Here is a 23,496-nt window from a genome sequence, read left to right on the forward strand (position 1 = left end):
TGATAGGCCGCGCAGGCTGGGCCAATGAGAGGCCCTGGTGTTGGGGGGCCGGGTTCCCCACGTGTTGTGGGGAGCGAGCCGCGGGGCGCCGGGAGCTGCCGGCATGGTGCGGGCCCGGGTTGGGTTTGTTATTGTCGGGTCGCCCGAGAGCGGGAGGGGCCCGCGGCTGCTGCTCTCTCCGCGGGGGGGCAATAGGGGGCTGGGCTAGCTACTGTTGGGCCGCCTGGGGGGCGGGGCTGGTCGGCGATTGGCGGGGGGGGGGGTCTCGGGCTTTGTTATTGTAGGGTCGCCTCTTTCTGGGCGGGGCCCCCTGGCGGTGCGGGGGGGGCTGGCGCTGTTGTGGGGCGGTCACGGGAGGCGGGGCGGGGGCTGGTACCCCCCTAGGCGGGGGGGGGAGCTCCCCGCCCCCCCGGCCCCGCGTTAACCCCCCCGCCCCGGTGTGTCCCGCCCAGCTGCGCCGCGAGGCCCGGCAGCGCCGGGAGTATCTGCACCGGCGGGCGCAGGAGGATCGGATCCGCGCCAGCGAGAGCAAGAAGCAGCGACTCAAGCAGGCGCTGGAGGGTACGGACCGGACCGGCGCCCCCCCCCCCGCCGAGCTGCGCCCCCCCCCACTCCCGAGCTGCGGCTCCCCCTCCTGCCGGCGCCCCCCCCCCCCGGCCAACTGCGCCCCTTTCCCCCCCCCCCCGCCGCCGGCCGGCGCCCCCCCCCCGGCGAGCTGCGCCCCTCCCCCCCGCCGCCGCCGGCGGCCCCCCCCCGCCGAGCTGCGCCCCCCCCACTCCCGAGCTGCGGCCCCCCCCTCCTGCCGGCGCCCCCCCCCCCGGCCAACTGCGCCCCTTTCCCCCCCCCCGCCGCCGGCCGGCGCCCCCCCCCCGGCGAGCTGCGCCCCTCCCCCCGCCGCCGCCGCCGGCCGGCGGCCCCCCCCCCCCGCCGAGCTGCGCCCCCCCCACTCCCGAGCTGCGGCCCCCCCTCCTGCCGGCGCCCCTCTCTCCTGACCTATGGCCTTAGGGTTGGGACTTGGTGCTCTGCAGGATGGAGGAGGGGCTGGTTTGGGGCAGGAGGGACTGGGGGCAGGGCGAGGCTTGCAAGGGGGGGGTTGTCTGGAATCGCACTCTGACTCTTCCTCTCTCCCCTCCCCGCTCCCCCCAGAGAATCGGCTGCTGCCCACGGAGCTGCGCCGGGAGGCTCTGGCACTGCAGAAGTCCATCGAGTTTGATGACCAGGGAGCAGAAGGTGAGTTTGGGGGCAGGGGAGCTTGGTGCCTCCTCCTCCAGGCTAGGAACCCCCTCCTCCCCAATACCCTTGGGCAGCATTGTTCTGTGTCCTTCCTGACTCTTCGCTGCCCGTCTGCCCTGAAGCATGAGAGTGGGCCACTTCCAGATGAAGCACAGACCCCCGCCGCCGAGATCCCTCTCCCCTCGTTGGGTCAGGTGCTGCACAGACACCCTGACCTGAGTTGGGGTCCCCCTGTTGGGGGAGTGACAGCCTCAGAGACCCGTTATCGGGGCCAGCTCACTTGGGGCGGGGGGAGCAGAGGCCGGTGGGGTGGGGGTGGAGGGGAGGGGGAGCTGGCCCTGGTCACCCACAGCCGAGCCATGAAGCTTCTGCGTCCAGGTTGGATTAAAAAAAGATGGTTACAAAAAACGCGGGGTGTTTTCTTAATTTATACTGGATTTTGGATGTTTTTCTGTTTAAAAATCCACCTGAAATTCCGACTGCTTCCATTCAGGGCTGAGCTCCCTCCAATCTGGTATGGTCAGTTACGTTGTATTAAAAAACATCTATATTTAATGGGCCAGAGAGCCCCGAACCAGGTGGTCGTTACTGGTACCACTTTGCTGAAGGCCTTCTTCCCCTGTTTGCTCTGCATCCATCTGTTCACCGAACTCAGGTCAGTGACAGCTTTGCCCCAGGTTAAAAAACCAGTCAGGAGCTGCTTGGTTTCCTCTTCCCATCACTGAATAAAACCTCGGTGGGAGAGGATGAGATCAACTAGTTCTAAAATCCCGAAGGACGTGGAGATGAGAAACAATCAGTTCAAATTCACTAGTTACAGCGAATACTCCCTTTGTACAATAAATCTGGGAGTTTCAAATCCAAGCCATGTTTTAATCAATTTTTTTTCCCCTGTATCCAGCTCTTCTAACAGGTAGGGCAGAATATGATCTTTTTGTAATTTCCATGGGTGATACTGAGGGTTATTTGTAAGCGTTTTCCCTGATTTGTATCTTTCCATTAGTTAAGCAAAATAATGGTGTTTACTCCTTTTATCCTGCGATTTTGAGCTCTTTCAATTTTCATTTTGGGTTTTAAGCTTTCTAAGTTTTCACGTGTGGGAATTGATGGGGCGTGAGGCGGGTCGGATAGGAATGCTTTAATGATGGGAGAGGCTGCGAATCGAAAAGTTAAAGCTTTCGAACTGTTAAGAGAAACTGTCAACGCCACGCGTCAGACCACACCAAGGAAACCGCCCGAAAACCCGTTTGGATGCCTCCCGCTGCAGTGGTTTTCTTCCTCGGCCGACCTGCATGGTTTGGGTCCCGGCGCTGGGCCTGGTGAAATGGAGATTTGCGGACACAAGTCGAACGCGGCTAGGCCTGGTTTTCAGGTCATTTTCTTTCGGGAATGAAAAACCTCAAGGGCAGTTTTGTGTGGTTGTAATCGGATTCCGGTTCCCGTCCAGATGGAGTTTGACGGGGATCCCGAGTGCAGCGGGGCCGGGAGAAGACTTGGCTGCCAGTCGCTGGAGATAAAAGCTGTCGAGGGACTGGCCGCGGCGCGAGAAATTCGCCACTCCCTGGCGGGATTAAAAGATAACCCAACCCCTGACTCGGTGTAAATGGGTGTCTCCCACCGAATTCAGGGCCTGAGCTGGGGCGGGAGGGCGTGGCCAGCCAGAGGCCACGGCGCCCGCCCCCCGTTAACCCTTGCCTCCCGCGGCAGGGCTGGTGACGCAGCAGGACGATGAGTATCGCTGGGCGGGCGTGGAGGACCCCAAGGTGATGATCACGACCTCGCGCGACCCCAGCTCCCGCCTCAAGATGTTCGCCAAGGTACAGGGCCTGGGTTTGTTATTGTAGGGTCTCCTGGGCGCTGGTTTGTTTCTGCAGAGCGGCCCGGGGACTGGGGCTGGCGGGTAGGGCCGGCTTTGTTATTGTAGGGCCTCCTAGAGGGTGGGGGGGCTGTCGTCGGATCCCCTGATGCCGGGGGGCCGGGCGTGGTGTTGTCGGGCTGTTTGGGGGAGGGGCAGGTCTGTTGTTGTCGGGTCTCTCGCACGCGCCCACGCCCACGCCCCTCTCGTCGGCAGGAGATGAAGCTGGTGCTGCCGGGCGCCCAGCGCATGAACCGGGGGCGACACGAGGTGGGGGCCCTGCTCCGGGCCTGCAAGGCCAATGGCGTCACGGACCTGCTGGTGCTGCATGAACACCGAGGGCAGCCGGGTGAGCGGGGGGTGGGGGAGGTGCGTGCTGGGGGACCCCCCCCCCCCGTCCAGGCCTGCTGAGAGCCAGGTGTGGGGGGTCTGCTCCGTCTCTGTCTGGTCCTGTTGGGATTCTGGAGGGCCCCCCCTCTGTTGGGGCTGGATGGGGACCCGCCCTCTGCTGTTATTTCTAGGGGGTCTCCAAGGTGGGGGGGCTGCAGGGCCTTTTAGGTGGGGGCTGTGTTCTGAGGGGGGCAGGGGAGCTCCATCCCCACCCCCCCCAATGGCTAACCCCCCCTCCCTCCCCTCCCCCCAGACGGGCTGATCGTCTCCCACCTGCCCTTCGGCCCCACAGCGTTCTTCACCCTCTGCAACGTGGTGATGCGTCACGAGGTCCCCGACATCGGCACCATGTCCGAGGCCAACCCCCACCTGATCTTCCACAACTTCACCTCCCGCCTGGGCCAGAGGGTGAGCGGGGGGCGGCTGGGTCCTTGTCGGGTCTTCCGAGACTGCCCAGGCTGGCTTTGTTATCGTCGTGTCTTCTAGGGACTGGGGCTGCCAGGGGAGGGGGGCAGGGACCGCTTTGATATTGTAGGGTCTCTGGGGAACATTTGTGTGCAATGTGTTTATTGTAGGGTCTCCTGGGGGGCATTAGAACAATCTGGGGACTGGCTGCTTGTTGTAGGGTCTCAATTCCCCTCCCCGCCCCCCAAAACCCAGCGCTTCTCGATCTCTGCCCCTCAGGTCTGCAGCATCCTCAAGTACCTCTTCCCGGTGCCCAAGGAGGACAGCAAGCGGGTCATCACCTTCGCCAACCAGGACGATTACGTCTCCTTCAGGTGCCAGGCCTCCCCCAGAATGCAGCCACTTCTGGGGCGGGGCGGGTGGGGAACAGCCACATATAACACCACACGGGGATGGCTGGGACCGAGGATGCCTCAGTGTTCTCCCTGGGAGGGGAGTGAGGGCTGGCAGGGGGGCTGGGAGCCAGGCCCACGCCGGGTGACCCACCTCTCTTGTGTCCCCCACAGGCACCACGTTTATAAGAAGACAGACCATCGCAACATCGAGCTGTCTGAGGTGGGGCCGCGCTTCGAGATGAAACGTGAGTCATGTCACTGGGGGTCCCTCATAAAAACATAGGACTGGCCAGACTGGGTCAGACCAAAGGTCCATCTAGCCCAGTATCCTGTCTGCTAACACTGGCTAATGCCAGGTGCCCCAGAGGGAATGAACAGACCAGGGAATCATCAAGTGATCCATCCCCTGTGCCCGTTCCCAGCATTGGGCAAACAGAGACTCAGGACCCCATCCCTGCCCAGCCTGGCTAATAGCCATTGACGGATCTATCCTCCAGGAGCTTATCTAGTTCTTTTTTTCACCTTGTTATGGTCTTGGCCTTCACAGCATCCTCTGGCAAGGAGTTCCACAGGTTGACTGTGTGTTGTATGAAGAAATACTTCCTTTTGTTTGTTTTAAATCTGCTGTCTATTCATTTCATTGAGTGACCCTTAATTCTTGTGTTATGAGGAGTAAATAACACTTCCTGATTTACTTTCCCCACACCACCCATGATTCTACAGACCTCTGTCATCTCCCCCCTTAGTCGACTCTTTCCCAAGCTGAAAAGTCCCAGTCTCATTAATCTCTCCTCATACGGCAGCCGTTCCAAACCCCTAATAATTTTTGTTGCCCTTTGCTGAACCCTTTCTCATTTCTATATATCTTGTTCGAGATGGGGGCAGCCACATCTGCATGCAGTGTTCAAGGTGGGGGCATCCCATGGATGTACATAGAGGCAATAGGATATTTTCTGTCTTATTCTCTCTCCCTTTCTTGATGGTTCCCACCGCTCTGGTCGCTTTTTTGATGCCGCGGCACACTGAGTGGATGTTTGCAGAGAGCTCTCCACGACGACCCCAAGATCTTTGAGTGGGAACAGCTAATTCAGACCCCATCATTGTGTACGTGTGGTCGGGATTCTGTTTTCTGATGGGCATCACTTGGCATTTATCAACATTGAATTTCATCTGCCATGTTGTTGCCCAGTCACCCAGTGTTGAGGGATCCCTTTGTAGCTCTTCGCCGTCTGCCTGGGACTTAACTATCTTGAGTAGTTTTGTATCATCTGCCAACTTTGCCACCTTGTTGTTCACCCCTTTTTCCAGATCATTGATGAATACGGTGAATAGGCCTGGGCCCAGTACAGACCCCTGGGGGACACCACTATTTACCGCTTTCCAGTCTGAAAACTGACCATTGATTCCTAACCTTTGTTTCCTATCTTTTAACCAGTTACTGATCCATGAGGGGACCTTCCCTCTTACCCCGTGACAGCTCACTTTGCTTAGGAGCCTTTGGTGAGGACCTTGTCAAAGGCTTTCTGAAAATCTAAGTACACTATATCCACTGGATCCCCCTTGTCCACATGCTTGTCGACCCCCTCAAAGAATTCTAGTAGATTGGTGCGGCGTGATTTCCCTTTACAAAAACCACATTGACTCTTCCCCAACAAATCATGTTCATCTCTGTGTCTGACAATATTGTTCTTTACGATCGTTTCAACCCCACTTGCCCGGTACTGATGTCACGCTCACCGGCCTGGAACTGCCGGGGTCACCTCTGGAGCCCTTTTTCAAAACCAGGCACCTGGTGAAGACGCTGATTTAAATGACAGGTTACATGCCCTAGTTAGCAGTCCTGCAATTTCACATTTGAGTCCTTCAGAACTCTTGGGGGATCTCCTCTGGTCCTGGTGACTTATTGCTGTTTAATTTATCAATTTGTTCCGAAACCACCTCTAATGACACCTCAGTCTGGGACAGTTCCTCAGATTTGTCACCTAAAAAGACTCCGGTGTGGGAATCTCCCTCGCATCCTGAGCTGTGAAGACGGATGCAAAGAATTCATTTCGTTTCTCCGCAATGGCCTTATCGCCCTTGAGTGCTCCTTTAGCATCTCGATCGTCCAGTGGCCCCACTGCTTATTTAGCAGCTTCCTGCTTCTGCTGTATTTGAAAAACATTTTCTGTTACCTTCTGAGTCTTTGGCTGGCTGTTCTTCAAATTCTTTTTTGGCCTCCTAATTACATTCTTACACTTCATTTGCCAGAGTTTATGCTCCTTTCTATTTTCCGCACTAGGAGTTAACTTCCACTTTGTAAAGGATGCCTTTTTGCCTCTCGCTGTTTTTTATTTTGTTGATTCGCCACGGTGGCTCTTTTTTGGTTCTCTCACGATGCTTTTTGAATTTGGGGGATACCTTTAAGTTGAGCCTCCGTCTGTAAAACGGTTCCATGCAGCTTGCAGGGATTTCACTGTTGGCGCTGTGCCTTTCCGTTTGTGTCACTAACCTCCTCGTTTTTGTCTCGTTCCCTTTGCTGAAATTAAAGGCTGCAGTGTGGGACCGTTCTGGTGTTTTCCCCGCCACAGGGATGTTAAATGTAATTCTGTTATGGTCACTGTTACCAAGCCCTCCAGCTCTTGGACCAGATCCTGTACTCCCCTTAGGACTAAATCAAGACTCTCCCCCGCCGGTGGGTTCCGGGACCAGCGGCTCCAAGAAGCAGTCGTTTAAGGTGTCAAGAAACTTGGTCTCTGCATCCCGACCTGAGGCGCTAGGCTTCCAGTCAATATGGGGCTAGTTGAAATCCCCCGTTCTTAGTGAGGTTTTTATCTTTATACCCTCTCTAATCTCCCTGCGTATTTCACAGTGACTATCACCATCCTGGCCAGGTGGTCGGTAGTAAATCCCAAGGGCTCTATTCTTCTTAGTAATTCCTTGCTCGAATAACATCCAGAGAGATTCCACGGTACTGTTTGCTTCATTTAAGATTGTTACTTCATTTGACTCTTCTCTTTTCTTTCACATCTGGTGCCACTTCCCCACCAGCCCGACCGGTTCTCTGCTTCCACTCCGTTTTCTCCCCTGGTATTACTGTGTCCCCTCGATTCTCCTCATTCCACCAAGTTTCTGTGATCCCTCTTATATCAATAGCCTCATTTAAGACGAGGCACCCAAGCCCAAACCCCCCTCCCTGTCCCAGACCCCCAGCAGGGTCCTGTTGTCGAATGTCTCTACCCCCCCCCACCCCCCAGGCTGGGCAGAATCCAGGGGAAACTGAGGCAGATGGTGGGCTTCCTCAGACAATTCCAGAAAATTTGTCCCGTCCTGCCCCTCGCACCCTGAGTAATTGGGGAGAGGGTTCCCCAGCTTTGCCTGTCTCCCAGCAGCGGGTGCTTCCTGCCTCCTGGGGGCACCCCGCTGACCCCCGGCCCCTCCCTCGTTCCAGTGTACATGATCAAGCTGGGCACGCTGGAGCAGGCAGCCACGGCCGACGTGGAGTGGTGCTGGCATCCTTACACCAACACGGCCCGGAAGCGGCAGTTCCTGAGCGCGGACTGAGGGGCGCCCGGGGGCGGGCCTGGCCCAGAGCGTCCCCCCCGGCTGGAGCGCGCCCGGCGCCGGCTGGGAATTTCACCTGGAGCGGTTTCCTCGGTCCTGGGCCGTGGGCAGCGGAGTGCAAAGGAGGAGCTCCGACTTGGGAGCGTCTCCCGGCCCTGAGGGATGCCCCTGGGGGCACCGCCCTGCGGTGGAGGGGAAGCACCAGGGGAGCTCCTGTTTTCACACTTTTATTTTTTGTAGGGTCTGCTCTAATACACCTCTTGGTTTGACCCTGGGCTTGGTTTTTGCTTCTGTCTGTTCACGGCCGTTCCCGTCTTGCCGGGGTAGAGCCACCAGGGCTCCCCGGGTTGGGGGGGGGTGGGATTTAGCGCCGGTGCCCCCACGTTGTGGGGCCTAGCTCACATCAGTGCCCCACTGAGTCAAAGGTGGTGCTCTTTACTCCTCTCCCAGGGCTGGGGCGAGAACCCAGGAGTCCTGGCTCCCTGCACCTGGAAGAGAATCCAGCAGTCCTGGCTCCCAGCCTGTTGTCAGTTGATGGGGGGCAGGGCTCGCTCTGTGCTGTGGGGTGATGCAGGGCTGCGGCCCAGTCCAGCTGGAGTTTGCGGGGGCGGGGCACAGGCCCTGGTGCCCCCATCCCCCCTAGAGCCGCGTCCACTCGGCAGGGGGGTCACGGGGTCCTTTTGGCTTCCCGATGCGGAAGTTATAGCCTGGGGCAGAGACAACAGTGAGGAGGGGGCCTGACCCCGCCCCCCAGAGCCTGACCCCACCCCTCTGCCCAGACTCCCCAGATCCAAACTGCTGTGGGGTCCCATCCCCCCCCCCCCATCCCCTGGACTCCTGGGTCCCCTCCCCCTGGACTCTCCTTCATGTCCCCAGTCAGAGCCAGGGGCCTGCCCCAGATTCCTGGGTCCCAGCCCCTGACCACACACCCCCTGCTCCCATCCTGGGGCCTGCCCCCCAATGTGCCCCTCCCCCCACACCCACTTCCTACCGAGACCGTTGCCCGGGGAGGCGAGGGGGCCACAGCCACTCCCAGGTGAGGGGTCCATGGCCTCGTAGCCGTCAGGGTCATGGCGGGGGGAGCTGGGGCCTGGCGGAAGAGAGAACAATGAGGCCTCCCCGGCTACGGCCGGCGCTGCGATGCAGCCACCTCTGGGGCGGGGTGGCTGGGGAACAGCCACACACAACACCACACCAGGACGGCTCGGCCAGCCCTGAGATGCGGCTGGGGGTGGCTTGGACGCGAGGCCGCGATGACTGCCGCACCCACTCCAATTGCCGGGGTTTCCCATCCAGGTACTGAACTAGCCTCCCCCTGTTTAGCTGTGTGATCCCCTGCCCCCACTTCGCACCCCACTCACCCATCTTCTGGGGAGATGCCACAAAAGCCTGTGGATGAGATGGAGAAAAATGAACGACAGAGACTGACGCACGCCCCCATCCCGCCAACCACTAGGCCCCACTCCCCTCCCAGAGCTGGGAGAGAACCCTGGCGGCCTGACTCTGAAGCCTCCCCGCTCGCCCCACCAGCCTCCTCCAGCCCCACCCACGGTGGCGCCCCCTCTGGCTGCAGCCGGCCGGGCAGGGGGTCACTGGCCCTGGGGGGAGGACTCACCGGGGGTTTCAGACTGGGTAGCAGGGTCTTCCCGCACCTGGCGCTGGGCGAAGGGGGGCCCCGGGGGCTGGCGTCACCTGGAGCAGAGAGATGGGCAGGGGTCAGAGTGTGGACCCCTGGGTCAGACCCCCCTCCCCCCCGGGCGGCTGGGGTCCCCCCTCCCCGGGTCAGAGCCACCCCAGGACTCTTGAGTCCAAGGCCCTCCTTCTGCATCAGATCCATGATGCAGGTCCCCCCCAGATCAGACGCACGGTCCCTCCTGGCTTCCCCCCCCCCATCAGACCCACAGCCCCTCCTAGCCCTGGACTCCTGGGTCCCCTCCCCGTACCTGCGCTGGCGGAGTTGGGGGTGTATTCACAGCTGGGGCTGGGGGGCAGGCGTTTCACGGGGCTCCCAGGCAGGGAGTAGCTGGCCTGCAGCCCCCCGAAGCCACTGGGGTCGATGGGGGACCACGCGGGGCTGGTCTCCCGAGAGGGGGACCCTGCCGGCCTGCCCCCCCGCCGGAACTTGTTCACCACGGCGTAGGTGTCGCTCATCTTGGGGGGCAGGTCCGGGGTGGGCTCGGACGGCACTGAGATGCTCCTGCGGGGGAGGGGGAAGGAGAGTAACCTTGGGGCCAAGCCAGGGAGAGAACCCAGGAGTCCGGCTCCCCTCCCACACCCATCCTGTAACCAGTAGCCCTGGGGCTGGAGCAGGGGGCAGGGAGCAGATACTCCACAGTCTATTTCTGGGAAACAGAAAGTAGCTGGCGAGTGGCCTGTTGGCTAATTGGAAGGGGGGGAGGGGGCGGTTGGGGGGTCAAAGCAGGGCAATGTGGGGGCTGGGAAGGGGGAGGTGCTCAGAGCAGCTACAGCAATTGCCCCGTCCGGGCTGTAGGTAACATCCAATGGGGTGTTAACTCTGACCCCTAATGACTGTCCATTTCCAGGCTACATTGGCGGCTGCTGCAGTATTTAGGTCCGGGCTGCCCCAGAGGTGGCTACATCCCAGCACCTGGCGAGCCCTCCCCGGGCAGTGTTACATGCGGCTGCTCCCCCCGCTGCCGCACGCCCGAGGTGGCTGCATCTGGCCGGTCACTCACCGTAAGACGCTGCTGTGTCTGTTATGGGGCGCGGGGCGGCGTAGGGACACGGCGTCGTCGTACAGGGGCAGCTGGTTCTGCGGGGAGAGGAAGGGGTGAGCCGGGGAGGGGGGAAGACGTCCCCGCCTGGTGGTTACGCTGGCTTTTTGCTTCCTCCTGCAGGAAGTGTGACAACGGGCTGCTGGCGGTTAACCCAGCCGGTGCCGGAGGGCCTGGCCTGGGGAAGGAGCAGAGGGTGCAACCCTGCGGCCTCCACCCGGCCCCCCATTCCTCCATCCCGCCACGCACCTGTCCCTCCACCCGGCCCCCCATTCCTCCTTCCCGCCACGCACCTGTCCCTTCACCCGGCCCCCCATTCCTCCATCCCGCCACGCACCTGTCCCGCCCCAGACGCACCCCTGCGGCCTCCACCCGGCCCCCCATTCCTCCATCCCGCCACGCACCTGTCCCTCCACCCGGCCCCCCATTCCTCCTTCCCGCCACGCACCTGTCCCTCCACCCGGCCCCCCATTTCTCCATCCCGCCACGCACCTGTCCCGCCCCGGACGCACCCCTGCGGCCTCCATCCAGCCCCCCATTCCTCCATCCCGCCACGCACCTGTCCCTCCACCCGGCCCCCCATTCCTCCTTCCCGCTACGCACCTGTCCCTCCACCCGGCCCCCCATTTCTCCATCCCGCCACGCACCTGTCCCGCCCCGGATGCACCCCTGCGGCCTCCACCCAGCCCCCCATTCCTCCATCCCGCCACGCACCTGTCCCTCCACCCGGCCCCCCATTCCTCCATCCCGCCACGCACCTGTCCCTCCACCCGGCCCCCCATTCCTCCATCCCGCCACGCACCTGTCCCTTCACCCGGCCCCCCATTCCTCCATCCCGCCACGCACCTGTCCCGCCCCGGACGCACCCCTGCGGCCTCCACCCGCCCCCCATTCCTCCATCCCGCCACGCACCTGTCCCGCCCCGGACGCACCCCTGCGGCCTCCACCCGCCCCCCCATTCCTCCATCCCGCCACGCACCTGTCCCTCCACCCGGCCCCCCATTCCTCCTTCCCGCCACGCACCTGTCCCTCCACCCGGCCCCCCATTTCTCCATCCCGCCACGCACCTGTCCCGCCCCAGACGCACCCCTGCGGCCTCCACCCGGCCCCCCATTCCTCCATCCCGCCACGCACCTGTCCCGCCCCGGACGCACCCCTGCGGCCTCCACCCGCCCCCCATTCCTCCATCCCGCCACGCACCTGTCCCTCCACCCGGCCCCCCATTCCTCCTTCCCGCCACGCACCTGTCCCGCCCCAGCCGCACCCCTCCATCCATCCGGCCCCAGGGTGGGAACTGGCTGGCTCAGGGGGGCAGAAAATGGGGCGTGGGGCCTGTCCCCACTAGGGGGCGCCGGCTGCCATCTGGCCCCACAGCAGGGACTGGCTGGCTCACGGGGGTGGGGAATGGGGCGCAGGGCCTGTTCCCACCAGGGGCCTCCGGCTCCCGTGCACATTATGTTGCCAGCTCACCTATGAACTAAACTTGCAGGTCTCAGCCCTCTGGGCTACTCCCCTGTGGGGCCAGTTGGGAGCCGGCCCCCGCTGGAGGGGACAGGCCCCACGCCCCATTCCCCACCCCACTGAGCCAGCCAGTCCCTGCCCAGGGGTCAGATGAGAGCTGGCGCCCCCCAAGAGGGGACAGGCCCCATTTCCCCCCCACAGGCAGAGAGAATTCACAAGCCCTGAGCATGAGGCAGGAGCCAGGATGGGGGGCCGGGGCCTGCTCCACCTTTCAGCCCCACGGAGCCGGGGAGATGGGGAAGGGAGGGGAACTGAGCCCCCCAACCCCTGCCGGTCCTGCCCCCTACACCCCATCTCTACTGCTCCAGACCCACCCCCCATGTACCCCGATCTCTTCCTTCCCAACTGCTCCAGCCTGCCCCCCATGTGCACCTCCCCCAGGTGCACCCACTGATTCACACTCTTCCCCCCCCAGCAACCCTCCAGGATCCAGATCCCCCCCACCTCCTACCGCACAGGCCGAGGAGCTGTTTACAGGGCTGAATCGAAAGGGGAAGGGAGGCACATGGGACTTCCTCAAGTGGGAGGAGGGGCCAAGGGGGTTGGACCTGGGGGGACAGCGGGCTGGGGGGGGGGGAAATGGGGGGTGCTTGGGCGGGATCATAACCTGGTTACGGTTCGAGTGGCCCTGCGCCCCCTGTTGGAGGAGCTGGGCCCTGTGCCGCGTCTGGGGCCCTGCCCCCCCCCGCTGGAGGGGCCCTGCCCCCCCCGCTGGAGGGGCCCTGCCCCGGGGCCCCTCTCACCTCCTTGAGGTTCTCGTAGGTGGTGGCCAGGGTGGAGCGGAACATCTCGGCCACGGCGTGGTACAGAAACTCGTACTGCTCCTGCCAGAGGGGACACGGCCATGTTAGGGGGGCTGGCTGGGGGGGGGCGCTCCAGTGGCCCCGGCCCCACCTCTCCCAGCAGGGGCACTGTGTGGGGCGGGGTGGGCGTCCGGCTGGGGGAGAACCGAGGGGCTCACCAGCGTCTGGACAGCCGACGGTCTCTGCTTTCTCATCGCTAGGACGACGTCGAAAATGCTGAAGTTCGGGGGGATGCTCTGAAAAACGGGAGAAGGCTCGTGAGGGGGCAGCCGCGGGTCAGACACACGCCCACGCACGGACCTGTGCTCACGGACACACACGGTACCTGCTGGAGGAGGAGGTGTCTCACGTGCTCCAGGATGCAGATCACGCCGGTCCGGCCACAGCCAGCGCTGCCAAGGGGGAGGAAGCAGGAAGAAAATGGGTGAAGAACAATTCCCCCCGATCAAATCCCTCTCGGGGGCGAAGGGGACCTTCACCCCACACGCTGCCCGTGGGTGTTCACTCTGAAACCTAATGACTGGTGGTAGACCGTGACTCCCTCTTTGGTAGACATTCAAATGGGAGTCACTTTCTACCACCAGTAGATGGCTACAGCTGCAACCTTCATGCGACTCTGGTGGGTGTTCACTCGGAGCCCTAGTGAATGGAGCTATGATGCAGAACCATCATTAGTGTACGTTCACCCTGAACCCTAATGGCTACAGCTGCAACCTTCACACCTCTCTGGTGTACGTTCACTCTGAAATAATGACCAGAGTTACAATTTGAGCCCATCTTTGGTAGGCGTTCACTCTGAACTCTAATGACTGACAGTTAAATGGGGCATCCTGAGTGTCGACAGTGGGATCTTTATCCCAAACCCAAAGGCCTGGGTGAACAGTGGGGTGCCATTGCACTGGGCATTTGCCCTGGACCTTAATGATGGGTTTCAGCAGACATCAGCCACCCAGATTGCTGGATTGTTCACTCTGAACCCTAATGACTGGGTTTTCACTAAGGTCATGGTTTGTCTCAACATGGCTGTTAGCTGTGAACCCTAATAATTATGTTTTTAAAAGGGGCTATAGCTCATCTCAACAAGGCAGTTAACACTGATCCCTAATTATTGTGTTTCAAAGGGGGACGTAGCTCATTTCAGAATGACCATTACTTCTGAAATAGAACAACTGGGGTTGAAATAGGGACACCCTGATGGGCCCGTTCACTCTGAATCCTAAAAACTTGAGGTTTAAATGCGGGTGTGGCTTATCAGAACATGAGTGTTTACTCTGAACCCTAATGTTTGCTGTTAAATGGGGCCTTGATATGTTTTGACATCAGTGTTAACTGGATGCTAATGATCGTTGTTTGAGTGCGACACTGCCCATTTCGGTGTGTTCACTCTGAACCCTAAGCACCTGCTCGTGTTAATGGGTGCGTTCACTCTGAACGCTACCGCTGGCCATTCAATGACGGCTCTGTACCATTGCATAAAAGGGGCGGAGCTCATAGGCGGGGGAGGCAGTCAGTGGGTGGGGTTTGGTTTGTGGGAGGGGCTTTGCAGTTGGCGGGGCTTAATTTTTTCTAGCAGACCCTTGGCTATGAAGACTGCTGTCTGTCTCCATCGCTCCCTCCCCCCGCAGCACAGCGCCCCCTACCTGCAGTGCACGCAGATGGGGGCTGAGTCGTCCCCCTGCGTCAGTCGCACGTGCTCGATCAGCTCCAGGAAATGGCTGTAATTGTCCGGGATCCCGCGGTCTGGCCAGGCCACGTACTGGAAATGGGTGAGGGGCCGCTCCTCCTGGGGAGGGAACAGAAGGCATCAGCCCTGCTCCGCACGGCACGCCCCCCCCCCAGCACCCACCCCTGCTGGGGGACAGCGCCCCCTGCTGAGCCCCCCACCCTGCTCCCGGCAGCACACCACCCCCCAGTGCCCAGCCCTGCCAGGGGAGAACGCCCCCTGCCCAGCCCCCCACTCCCCACAGCATGGTGCCCCCCCCGTGCCCGGCCCTGCCAGGAGAGAGTGCCCCCTGCCCAGCCCCCCGCTCCCCGCAGGACATCGCCCCACAGCTCACCGACCTTCTGGAAGCTGATGCTCAGCGTGCGGACTGTCACGTCTGGATTCAGCTCCTGTTCCTTGACCTGAGACAGAGACAAGCTGAGCTGCAGACAGAGGCTTCAGGGGGTGCCGACATTGCACGGTTATTAAATGCCTTTAGTGTCCCCCTACAGAGGCACAGCTGCAGCCAGCTCTGGGTGAGGTGAGGAACAGCTGCAGATAATGCTGCACAGGGACGGCTCACGTGGCGCTGAGCTGCAGCCACCTCTGGGGCGGGGCAGCCGGGGAACAGCCGCATATAACACCCCCCAGGGAGGGCTCGCCCAGAGCTGAGCTGCAGCCACCTCTGGGGCAGGATGGAGTTGCTCAGCAGCAGTTTGGGACAGGAAGTGAAGGGGAGTTGTGTCTCTCCTGGAGAGCCCCCAGGCTGCCCCCACAACCCCTCCCGGGTACCTGGACGATGGAGAAGGGCCCAATTTGTAGCAGTTCTTGCTTCACTGGCCAGTAGTGTTCACACTTTTTCTAAGGAGGGAAAGTCAGTTCATGGAGGGTCCATGGGGGTCGCCCCCCAGACGCCCCCCACAGCCAGGGGGTGGGGGTGGACACAGATTGGCCCCTACACTCACCTTCCCCATCTCCACTTCCCGACAGGCCATAGCAATTACCTGGAAGGAAGGGAACGAAACAGTCAGGAAAAAAGAGCAAGAGAAGGAGCATGCTCCAAACAGTACCTATCTGGACTGAAATAGCCCCCACTCCCCTTCCAGAGGATGGGAGAGAACCCAGGAGTCCTGACTCCCCTTGGCAAAACCCCCTCTCCCCCCCACACACCCTGTTCTTTGCAAACAGCCCTCACCTGAGCCCTGACAGACTCACCTCACCCGGCCCACGTCCTGCAGGGTCGTTACCCCCAAAGGGTAACGGGGGAGGGGGGCCATTTCAGAAAGGCCCTAACTCCTCAAAATTCATCCCCATGGCAAGCGGGACTATTTTAGGAGGAACCGCTTTAGCTGGGAGTCTTGCTCTCTGGCCTCGGGGTGGCAGTTCGTCCCCAGAAGCCATCGGATTTTGGTCCATTTGAATCGGCAGCAGGACCCAGAGGAGTTGAATTTCTGACCTTTTCCCGGCCTGTTCTGCTCTTAGGCTGTGGTTACGCAAAGGAGTATCTGGGAGTGTGACTGGGACAGCTTGTCTGGTGCTGAGATGCAGCCACCTCTGGGGCGGGGCAGCTGGGGAACAGCCACACATAACGCCACACAGGGATGGCTCGCCTGGCGCTCAGATGCAGCCACCTCTGGGGCGGGGCAGCTGGGGAACAGCCGCACATAACGCCACACAGGGATGGCTCGCCTTGCGCTCAGATGCAGCCACCTCTGGGGCGGGGCAGCCGGGGAACAGCCGCACATAACGCCACACAGGGATGGCTCGCCCGGCGCTCAGATGCAGCCACCTCTGGGGCGGGGCAGCTGGGGAACAGCCGCACATAACGCCACACAGGGATGGCTCGCCCGGCGCTCAGATGCAGCCACCTCTGGGGCAGGGCAGCTGGGGAACAGCCGCGCAGCAGCATGGGACAGCCTTCATTCTGTAAGCTCGTCTCTCTCCCCAGCAGAAGTTGGGCCAATAAAAGCTCTTGTCTCTCTTGTGCCAGGGAAGGAAATTTATCAACGAGACGGAGCCGGAAGACGAATTTCTCTCCGTGGTGCATGCAGCAGTGAAATGACGCTCGGATAGTTTTGGGCATTACCCCGGGCAACGCACTGGCGAGGAAGAGGGACTAGCCGGCCGGCAGAAGAGCGTGTCCGTGTTTCTGTGACTCCCTCAGGTGGCCAGCCTGTCTTGGGAGAAAGTGGGGGAAGATAACCTCGTAGGAGTGTGTGAAGAGAAGCAGCAGGAAACACAGAAGGTGCTAAGCCCCTTGCAGGATTTCAGGAGATGATGGAGCTTCAGCTCCGTGCCCGGCCTTCAGGCCCCGGCTCGTGAAACGGCGGCGCGGCATTCTGCCGTGAAAAGCCTCGCCCGTTGGCTTCCACACGGTCTTGACGGCTCTGATGGAACGAAAAGATGAGGCCATCCTGATTCCACGCCCAGGGGCCTACGCATGGCGGAGAGCTTCCCAACAGTGCCGGGGCAGCGCCCGCAGGATCCTGGATCTGGGGGCGCAGCCCGAGAGTGGCATTTTAGGGAGGGGAACGCGAGCGTGGGCAGTTACTGGTGAAAGTGATGCATAAAGCCCCTCGTCACACGAGGCCGCACCGCAGGCCATGTGGCAAGTGGTGTCCCCGCCACTTCTGAGTCGTGCCAAGAGCCGCAAACCGAAGCCCCTGGATTTTGCAAATCCTGCGGAAGATTATGACAAACCTTGTTGCCAGCAGTTTCCGGGAGCCGGTGGCATCCACGTGGGCAGCTGTCCCAGTCCTGGCGCGGGTCCTACCCTTCACCAGCGCTCAACAGGATGGAATTTAGAGGCCGTCAGAAGAACACGTCCTGTTCTTTCACCAACGTGCCCATGTAAGGTCTGCCCAACGGGGATCTATGTACTTAGTGGAAAGGAACCAGCCCCGACCTGAAGGGTTCAATCAGGTAGATATCTGCGGACCACCGCGGACTGCATGCAGATACCAATTTTATTTCCAGGCAGGGCTCTATGGATCCGGCACGCTCCCAAGCGTGGCTCAGTGCCACTGAGAAAAGAAAAGGAATTATAGGGCGACCAGACAGCAAGTGTGAAAAATCGGGACGGGGGTAGGGGGTAATAGGAGCCTATATAAGAAAAAGACTCAAAAATCGGGACTGTCCCTATAAAATCGGGACATCTGGTCGCCCAGGTATCCCAGGAACTGGGGCAGTGCTCAGCAGCCAGGCTCTCGCCTGTAATCTACGTGCCCAAACCAGAAAACCGTTTGGCCTTGGGCTTGATCACCAAACGGCTTGCAAGCACGCTGCCCCACCGGTGGGAAAGCAGCGCCGCCCCGTGGGGGGAAATGGAGCGGCTCATGACGCTTCCGAGTATTCGCAGCGCCGGATTTGGCTGCACAGACCCATTCAGGAAACTCTGAGTGCAGAACGATTTGGCCAGGAGCCACCGAATCGCTCTGTGCGGGGAACGGGCTGGTGAGGGCGGGGGAGCGTCCGCACCAAATTCCGCGACCCACTGGAAAAGACGAGGGGCAGGTGCAGGAAGTTAGATCAGCCCAGCTCCATCACCGGCTTCTGCGCAAGGAACGACGCGACAGACGCGCTCCGCAGTCAATCAGGAAAATCATCGAGGACCGACCTGTTCCGCTCCTTGGCCCATCCCGGAAATACCCCCGATCCGGCGCAGAACTCCAAGCCCACGCTCCGTGGCACACAGCAATCTGCAGATCCGGGGCCTCGAAGAAGCCTGCTGCGGGGACACGCGAGACGCGAGCTGACCCTGCAGAGTAGGCTGAGAGGCTGCGATACTGCGATATGTATTGGTGGGCGCAGCAAGAAATCGGCTTGGAGAACATCCCTGGAGAAACGCGAGTGGCTAAAGGAACTTGCAGAAGGACGACCTACGGAGGGAAACCGGCCTCTCCGCACGAAAGGTCACGGCACCGATCCCACGCCACCCTCAGGCTGGGCCACACGCAACGGAGAACCGGCACCCACGCGAGTGTCCCTGCAGCCGATCCCTGGCGGTGGTGTGGAAATTGCAAACTGTGGATCCGTAAATCGCAATGCTGGAGGTGTGGACAAGGCCCATCGGCACGCACCGTGGCCTGCAAACACAAGGGGTACGCCGGCACGTATAGGAACGGTTCAGTTATGCCTGTCTGAGCAACGTGCGGGATGCGTCGCGTTCGTAGCAGAATAAAAACGGCACCGAAATTTGCTAATTCCTCAAATTCTACTGAAATTTGGCCCCGACGACGAACTGTTCCAAATTCAAATGGCAAACATTTTTCCCCGATTCGGCAAATCGAAATGATGCCAGACAACATACTTTGCCTATCCCCCTGCCCTCTTCCCCCCGAGAAATGCCTCATGTCTTATTTGATAGCAAACCAGGAGAGAAGATTTCGTGCTCCGCCGGGAGTCAGCCAAGCTGGGACAGTTCACAGATAGCGGAAGAGAGCATTCAAGGCGAGAGAAATCCTCTTCCTGGGTTCGTTTGCAGAGGAAATCCCACCAGGAGCAAGGGGTGTTTGGGGTACACACTGCATCTTTAGGGGTACAGGATCTGGGCCCAGCTCAGAGGAGCATGTTTGGGTGGCTGAACGGCCGGGGGTGTCCGGGTGCTGGCACCCAGCTACGGGGGTGAGCAGGTGACTGCCAGGCCTGGGCCCTCGAGAAGCGTTACACCCACCTTCACCCCGTACTCCCAAATCATGCGCCAGAAATCCAGGACGGTGTGAGGCAGCGGCCCCTGGGTCGCGATGTAGCATCTCTTGTTATTCGCCCACTGGCAGGAGACAAAGGGGGGAAATAAGTCACCCGCCACCTGCAGGGCAGTGCCTCCCACTGAACCCCCCCCCGCAGCACGTGTGCCTTGCTTACCCCCCCAGCCCCGTGCCCCCTGCTGAGCCCCCCCATTCACCCCCTGCAGCCCAGCGCCCCCTGCTGAGACCCCCATCCACCCCCTGCAGCCCAGCGCCCCCTGCTGAGCCCCCCAATGCAGCCTGGTGCCCCCCCCATCCGCCCCCTGCAGCCCAGCGGCCCCTGCTGAGCCCCCCCATCCACCCCTGCAGCCCGGCACCCCCTGCTGAGACCCCCCATCCACCCCCCCCAGCCCGGTGCCCCCTGCTGAGTCCCCCCATCCGCCCCCTGCAGCCCCCCAATGCAGCCTGGCGCCCCCCCCATCCACCCCCTGCAGCCCAGCAGCCCCTAGTGCTGCCCTGGGTCGGTGGGGCCAGCACTGGTGCGAGGGGCGAGTGCCCCTGCTGCGGAGGGCGGGGGTTACCTGGATGAAACTGGCGTTGATATAGTCCGTCTGCCCTTCGTCCGTGCAGAGATTCACAACGACCCGGGTCTGATCGTCTGCCGGGGAGAGAGGGAGGGATTGACAAATTCAGCCTGGGAGTAAGGGGCCCATTGTGGCCAGTGAGCGGAATTAACCACGGGGCCCGTTTCCCGAGGGGCGCAGTGGAGTCTCCACCTCTGGTTGTTTTTACATCAAGCTGGGGGGCTCTTCTAAAGGTTCTGCTGCGGGAATTACTTTGGGGCCGTTCTCTGGCCTGTGGGATACAGGGGGTGAGACGAGACACTCACAGTGGTCGCTTCTGGCCTGGGAATCTGGGAATCTACTAAGCCCAACCCTGAGATGCAGCCAGCTCTGGGGTGGGGCAGCTGGGGGGAAACAGCCACACATAACGCTGCCCAGGAACGGCTCACCTGGCGCAGAGATGCAGCCAGCTCTGGGGCGGGGCAGTTGGGGGAACAGCTGCATATAACATCACAGGGGACAGCTCCCCTGGAGCTGAGATGCAGCCAGCTCTGTGGTGGGGCAGCTGGGGGAAACAGCCGCACATAACGTTGCACACTCCAGTGCCAGCAACCCCCTCCCACACTCACATGGCAGGATGTCTTTGTACCGATTCTTCTTGATGTTCTCTTTCCTGGCCCCGACCTCTGCGGAGAACCCCTGTTGCTGCCGGAAGGCGCTGGCTCGGGCCTTGATGTCCTGGGTGGAGAGAGGGGACAGGAGGGGGATTAGGAGGCTGTGGAGAAGACGGGGTTAAGCAGGGACACTGAGAGAGCACCCCAGCAGCCGATAGCTCTGTGAGCCCCACAGCTAATGCCCTGACTCCCTAATACTCAAGTATACAGCACCCCGTTCCCTGTGACCTCAGCCCCTTTCCCAAACTCAGACTTCCCAGCACCCCCAAACTCCAAAGGTAAGAGCCATGGGGGGGCTGACTCGCCCGGCACTGAGATGCAGCCACCTCTGGGGCGGGGTGGGGCAGCGGGGGAAACGGCTGCACGTAACGCGGCACAGAGACGGCTCGCACAGGGATGATCATTCCTGAGCACTTGAGTCAGGTTTATTTTGGGAGCAGGCCGGTTCTGCCGGCTCTGGGCCCCACTGTGAGCACACCCACGCCCACCCTGGAACGGGCGGGAGACAAAAACCCGCCCCTGCCACGGAACAACCCTCCAAGGAGAGTTAATCCGTGCAGGAGTTGCTTCCAGAATGAGAGCCCGGACTCCTGGGTTCTCTCCCTGGCGCTGGGAGGGGAGTGGGGTCTGGTGGGTTAGAACGGGGGCAGGGGTGGGAGCCAGGACTCCTGGGTTCTCTCTTCGGCTCTGGGAGGGGAGGGGAGTCTGGTGGGTGAGAGCGGGGGGGGCTGGGAGCCAGGACTCCTGGGTTCTCTCCCCGGTTCTGGGAGGAGAGTGGGGTCTGGTGGTTAGAGCAGGGGGGGCTGGGTGTCAGGAATGGAGGGACTGACTGACTCAGGGGGTTGGGCTCTAGGGGGCCCCAGCTACCTGCAGCCCCAGGGCAGAGGAATGGCTGGGTCAGTATTTCACTGGCGGGGTATTGCGGGGGGCGGAGGAGGGTTACATTGGACGCCAGGAGCTGGCAGTTCTCAGCCAGGAGCTCGCCAGCGGCCACGGCTCCAGCTCCGGCCCGGCGCTCCATGCTGGGGCCGTTTTGTCTCCCGCGGCTGCAGAGAAGCAGGTGTGGAGCGAAGATGGTGGCAGGAGACAGGCAGGTTCTGCAGCTTCGCAGCGGATAAAAGTTTCTTTCATTATGAGGAAGTTTTTGACGTTCATTTCCGCGGGTTCCCCCCGCCCCCGAGAGCTTTGGTGGGGTGGGGGAAGGAGAAAGAGCAGGAGCTGAGCGGCCCAGGTAGCCAATGACGGATTGGGCTAAATCACAAAGTTTTTGGTAATTCATTCCCCAGGTTTGGTATTTTAATTTCCAAAAGGACCGAGGGAAAAGAGAGACCCTGAGGGGCGGGATCCGGAGGGGAGACGCTCCGGCAGCTTCCGAACTCTCCGGCCAACAGAGGTCCCCCCGCCCCGCATTGTGCCCCGCCGGCTGCAGGCCAAAGGGAGAAAACTGGGATGTTGGCGGCTTCCCTGCGGGGTGGATCCCCCGATTTGTACCCAGCGGGGGACGACGGGAGGGCCAGAGCCCTGGATGAAGGGTGCGCAGGGGAAATGTTCGCCATGTGGGGTGCAGAGAGAGGGGGGATTGGGGAGGGAGTTTGACCAGCAGACCCCAGCTCTCTTCTTTGCTACGGGAATGGCAGATCTTCCCCGGCCAGGAAACTCACCGTCAGCAGCCAGGACTGAGACTTCAAAAGGCACCCCCCCAGGGCCCAGCCCTGCCCGCCGGGGGGGAGAGCCCCCTGCCCAGCCCCCCGCTCTGCAGACACAGCGCCCCCCAACGCCCAGCCCTGACTGCTAGGGAAGAGCGCCCCCTGCAGAGCCTCCCACCTCACGCCCCACAGCATGGCGCCCCCTAGAGAGGCCCATTTCCTCGCATCGTTGCCTTCACTTTCAGGATCCATCCATGTTTTCAGTTCCCAGGGCTGCCTAATCCCATGGCGCAGCTTCTGCTTTTCACTTCAGCTCTGCTGGACAGGGCTGGTGAGCAGCCCCTGTGCTGGGCAAGGGAGCAGAGCCGGCAAGCAGTCCTGTGTGGCGTTATGCGCAGCTGTTCCTCAGCTGCCCCTCCCCAGAGGTGGCTGCATCAGAGCACCGGGCGAGCCAAGCCGATCTCTAGACCCAGTCAGCTGTAACTAAGTCTGGAATATGAGATGGGGATTTAATAAAGGGAGTGGCTGGCTCAGGGGGCAGGGAATGGGGCACGGGGCCTTTCCCCACTAAGGGGTGCCGGTTCCCCTCGCTTTCCCTTCCCCCTCTGCCTGGCCCCACCCTGGAGGAAGCTGGGATTTGTTCTGGGCTACATTTATATAACAAATCAGCCGCCGGAGCCAGGCGAGAGACAAGGGAACAAAGTCCCTTCTGGAAAATTCATTTCCATGTCGGAGGGGAGGATGGGCCAGTGCGAAGCTGCACAGAATTAACCCTCCCCACCTGACTCACTCCCAGCACGACTCTGGACAGCCACAGGGGAAACTGAGGCACCGAGCTGTGGCAGAACCTGGCCAAGGTGGCACAGAGAACCCAGGAGTCCTGGCTCCCAGCCCCACCCTGATCTAATCTGCTACACCCCACACCACTCCCAGAGCTGAGGATGGAACCCAGGAGTCCTGCTTCTTAGTTCTAGGCTATACAAAGCACTTTCTGCTGTTTTATACTCTTAAACTGTGACAACCTTTGAACTTTGCCACTCCCCAGAAATAGCTGCATCTCAGTGCCAGGCAAGCTATCCCTACCCGGTGCTATGCCTGGCTGCTCCCTGGGTGGCCTGCCCCAGAGGTGGCTGCATCTCAGCACTGAGCGAGCCACCCCAGTGTGGTGTGATGTGCAGTTGTTCCCCAGCTGCCCCACCCCAGAGGTGGCTGCATCTCAGCGCGGCATGCAAGCCGTGTGGTTTGTGACGGCCTGAGGCAGCTGCCGGCATAGAAGGGGTTATTTCACATGCTCAAGCCACGGTGATAGGGGGAAATTTGCATTTGGTGCCTGCTCAACACAGGGG

General features: G+C 61.1%; 2 protein-coding genes across 3 annotated transcripts in view; one reads left to right on the plus strand and one right to left on the minus strand.

Annotated features, from left to right (window-relative positions):
* On the plus strand, window positions 1–8,097 carry IMP4 (IMP U3 small nucleolar ribonucleoprotein 4). 2 transcript variants are annotated; one of them, XM_073321443.1, is made up of 9 exons: window positions 1–106; window positions 453–561; window positions 1,147–1,230; window positions 2,941–3,050; window positions 3,305–3,437; window positions 3,732–3,886; window positions 4,163–4,257; window positions 4,450–4,523; window positions 7,709–8,097. In XM_073321443.1, the coding sequence occupies exons 1-9, from the start codon at window positions 104–106 to the stop codon at window positions 7,819–7,821; spliced, it is 876 nt and encodes a 291-aa protein (XP_073177544.1). In that variant the 5' UTR covers window positions 1–103; the 3' UTR covers window positions 7,822–8,097. The 2 variants fall into 2 exon arrangements, with proteins under 2 accessions (XP_073177544.1, XP_073177545.1); XM_073321444.1 differs by lacking the exons at window positions 1–106; window positions 453–561 and having other exon boundaries at window positions 1,146–1,230; window positions 2,681–3,050.
* PTPN18 (protein tyrosine phosphatase non-receptor type 18) overlaps window positions 8,033–23,496 on the minus strand; it is a 20,928-nt gene continuing 5,464 nt past the window's right edge. The window contains 17 exon segments of the mRNA XM_073321436.1: window positions 8,033–8,528; window positions 8,813–8,911; window positions 9,183–9,243; window positions 9,246–9,304; window positions 9,307–9,513; window positions 9,765–10,018; window positions 10,518–10,594; window positions 12,821–12,901; window positions 13,039–13,116; window positions 13,206–13,272; window positions 14,521–14,663; window positions 14,942–15,004; window positions 15,375–15,443; window positions 15,548–15,586; window positions 19,255–19,350; window positions 19,849–19,925; window positions 20,460–20,568. Of these exon segments, the coding sequence (XP_073177537.1) occupies window positions 8,461–8,528; window positions 8,813–8,911; window positions 9,183–9,243; window positions 9,246–9,304; window positions 9,307–9,513; window positions 9,765–10,018; window positions 10,518–10,594; window positions 12,821–12,901; window positions 13,039–13,116; window positions 13,206–13,272; window positions 14,521–14,663; window positions 14,942–15,004; window positions 15,375–15,443; window positions 15,548–15,586; window positions 19,255–19,350; window positions 19,849–19,925; window positions 20,460–20,568 (1,647 nt within the window). The 3' untranslated portion in view covers window positions 8,033–8,460.

The sequence above is a fragment of the Lepidochelys kempii genome, chromosome 23 (assembly GCF_965140265.1).
Source record: "Lepidochelys kempii isolate rLepKem1 chromosome 23, rLepKem1.hap2, whole genome shotgun sequence".
Lineage (NCBI taxonomy): Eukaryota > Metazoa > Chordata > Testudines > Cheloniidae > Lepidochelys > Lepidochelys kempii.

Bases quoted from the DNA above. Each gene is read 5' to 3' on its own strand.
- IMP4 (XM_073321443.1), top strand. The intron at 562-1,146 runs GTACGGACCGGA...CGCTCCCCCCAG, and splicing joins ACTCAAGCAGGCGCTGGAGG to AGAATCGGCTGCTGCCCACG. The intron at 4,524-7,708 runs GTGAGTCATGTC...CCCTCGTTCCAG, and splicing joins GCCGCGCTTCGAGATGAAAC to TGTACATGATCAAGCTGGGC.